The sequence below is a fragment of the Tupaia chinensis genome, unplaced genomic scaffold (assembly GCF_000334495.1).
Source record: "Tupaia chinensis unplaced genomic scaffold, TupChi_1.0 Scaffold000159_1, whole genome shotgun sequence".
In the NCBI taxonomy this organism is placed as follows: Eukaryota; Metazoa; Chordata; class Mammalia; order Scandentia; family Tupaiidae; genus Tupaia; species Tupaia belangeri.
The window spans coordinates 8,629,747-8,631,993 of NW_006159630.1; the positions used below are offsets into that span (position 1 = coordinate 8,629,747).

Below are 2,247 nucleotides of genomic sequence, written 5' to 3' on the forward strand. Positions count from 1 at the left end.
GGCCCCCGGGAGCCACAACGCCACCACCTTCACTGTGGACAGGTAAGGCCGGTGGGTCGCGCCAGCATCGCCACCCTGCCCCTCCCGGCCTCGGGGCATCAGCTCTCCCTGGGCCCCCGCCACCCAGGAGGCCTCCCGCCAGCTCGCCCCTCGTGCCTGCCTCCCTCAGAACCCTGTTAGGACAGCCTTTCAACGACCTCCTCTGGAGCCCGAGTGCCCTCCAGGGATGCACTTGCCGCTCTTCATTAGCGATTCTTCCCGGCCAGGCGCCATCCTCCTCTCTCTCTTTAATAGGGGAGTGGAGCTCCACTCTGGATTTCTGGCTTCAGTCGAATTCCTAGTAGGTTGTAGTTTTTATATTCAGTTGACGTGACCAGGAGTTTCGAGCAATTTTCTCCTCCCCTCAGCCTCTCCCACTGCCAATAAATCAAAAAGAAACCTGTTTGATCAAAGAGGAAATGCAGCTTAGGGAAGATGAGGTGCCAGTGACCTCTTCCTCAGTTTACTGAACTCCAAAAAGGACTGGCAGTGGGGCCAGCGCAGGGCGTGGTGGTTAAGGTGCTGGACTCCCACGTGGCTGACCGCGATCTGAGTCCCGGACCCAGCGGTGTGAGAGTCACGCTGGCCGTGTGTGTGCATGTCCACAATCTCAGGAGGAGAAGGGACTGCAGCACAGTCTTAGCCCTGGGGGTGTTTCCCACTTTCCCTCTGTCTCTCTCCATCTCTCCGAGTGAGCACATATGTCCTAGGGCAAAAATAAAATATAAAATAAAACAAAAGGAGGGCTGAGGGTAGTTTAGAGAGTGATGTTGGTGCTTTCGTAGCTGCAGGGTTCTCCGAGGTAGGAAATACGTGGGTGGTTCTTCTTGGGGACCTTTGGTTTATAAATGGAGCTCAAGCACCGCAAGCTGACATGTGGGGTCCTGGCTTGGTGCTTGGCCCCCGGCCTGGTCCCCGTTTGTCCCTTTGTAGCAGAGCTCTCTCCTGAGCCTCCATGTTCCGTCTGCCTAGTGGGGAGGTCCCCGCCCCCTCCCTGTGACCAGTGTGACCCCGAGGCGGAGGCGTGGGGAAAGCCTCCAAGGGTACCTGGTTCATTGACCCCGATTCCCCGACAGGCTCAAGCCCTTCACGTCCTACAAGTTCCGAGTGAAGGCGACCAATGACATTGGGGACAGCGAGTTCAGCGAGGAGTCCGAATCACTGACCACCCTGCAGGCCGGTCAGTGCCCCCTCTGCCCCTTGGCTGCTTCCTGGGCACTGGACACTCTTGGGGGTGGGGAGGCCTCCACAAAGAACATGTGCTGGCCTGCTGGGGCCCTTGGCTCCTGGGCGGAGTCCCAAGGAGGTCTGGGCCAGAGGACAGAACAGGGACACAGGGCTCCAGACCCACTAGCCTCCAGGTGCACTCCCTCACTCAGCGCCCCAAGCTCCCGGGAAGGGGAGGGAGAGGCTGCAGCAGGGCAAGAGGTGTGGGGCTCTGGGACCCTGGGCTAGGCCAGCCCACTGCTTTCCCCCACCCCTCCACACCGGCCGCGTAGAGGACGACTTAGGCTGACCTACCCCGAAGTCCAGTGTCACTGGTCACGTGGGTTCCAGGGGCGGGATGGGGGTGCTGAAGCTCTGCCCCCTGAGCCCGCCTCTGCTTCTGTCCACAGCCCCCGACGACGCTCCCATCATCCTCTCGGTGACACCCCACACCACCACCTCCGTGCTGATCCGGTGGCAGGTACGGCTGGCCGGGGCGTCCGCCTCCCATGAGGATTCAGACATGCTCTGCGCCAAGGGCCAGCCAGGACCCCCAGGTTCTCGGTCCCCAAAGCACACGGGAACATGCAAGATCCAGACACGTGCATATCGAAGGACGTTTTATGCGCTCATGCACGCACACGCTCCTCGTTCCACTCCCAAGATTGTCACATCAGGCGGCTGCTGCCATCCCTGCCTGCAGATAGGGACTGAGACTCAGGAGGGGACCGAGCGTCCCCAGTCACACAGCTCGAAGGTGGTGGGACCAGGTTTCTTGGCCTTAGGTCGGCCCTGTCTGTGCAGAAACGCGCTGGGAGCTCAGGGCCCTGGCCTCTCCAGGAAACCCTGACTCCCGTCTGCTTCTCCAGATCAGCCTGACAGGGAAGGCTAAATGAGAAGACCGGTGCAGCTGGAGGCCGCTGGGGGCCACTAGGGGCAGGGAGGTGTCAGCAGCAGCCAGGGAAGCAATTAAGGAGCTCATGAAAGGCTGAACCACTTCAG

At 60.5% G+C, this 2,247-nt stretch overlaps 1 protein-coding gene across 1 annotated transcript in view; it reads left to right on the forward strand.

Moving 5' to 3' along the window:
- Positions 1-2,247, forward strand: part of SDK2 (sidekick cell adhesion molecule 2) — a 131,090-nt gene that overhangs the window by 81,601 nt on the left and 47,242 nt on the right. Inside the window, 3 exon segments of the mRNA XM_027770819.1 lie at positions 3-42; positions 1,116-1,219; positions 1,656-1,726. Coding sequence (XP_027626620.1) covers positions 3-42; positions 1,116-1,219; positions 1,656-1,726 — 215 coding nt within the window.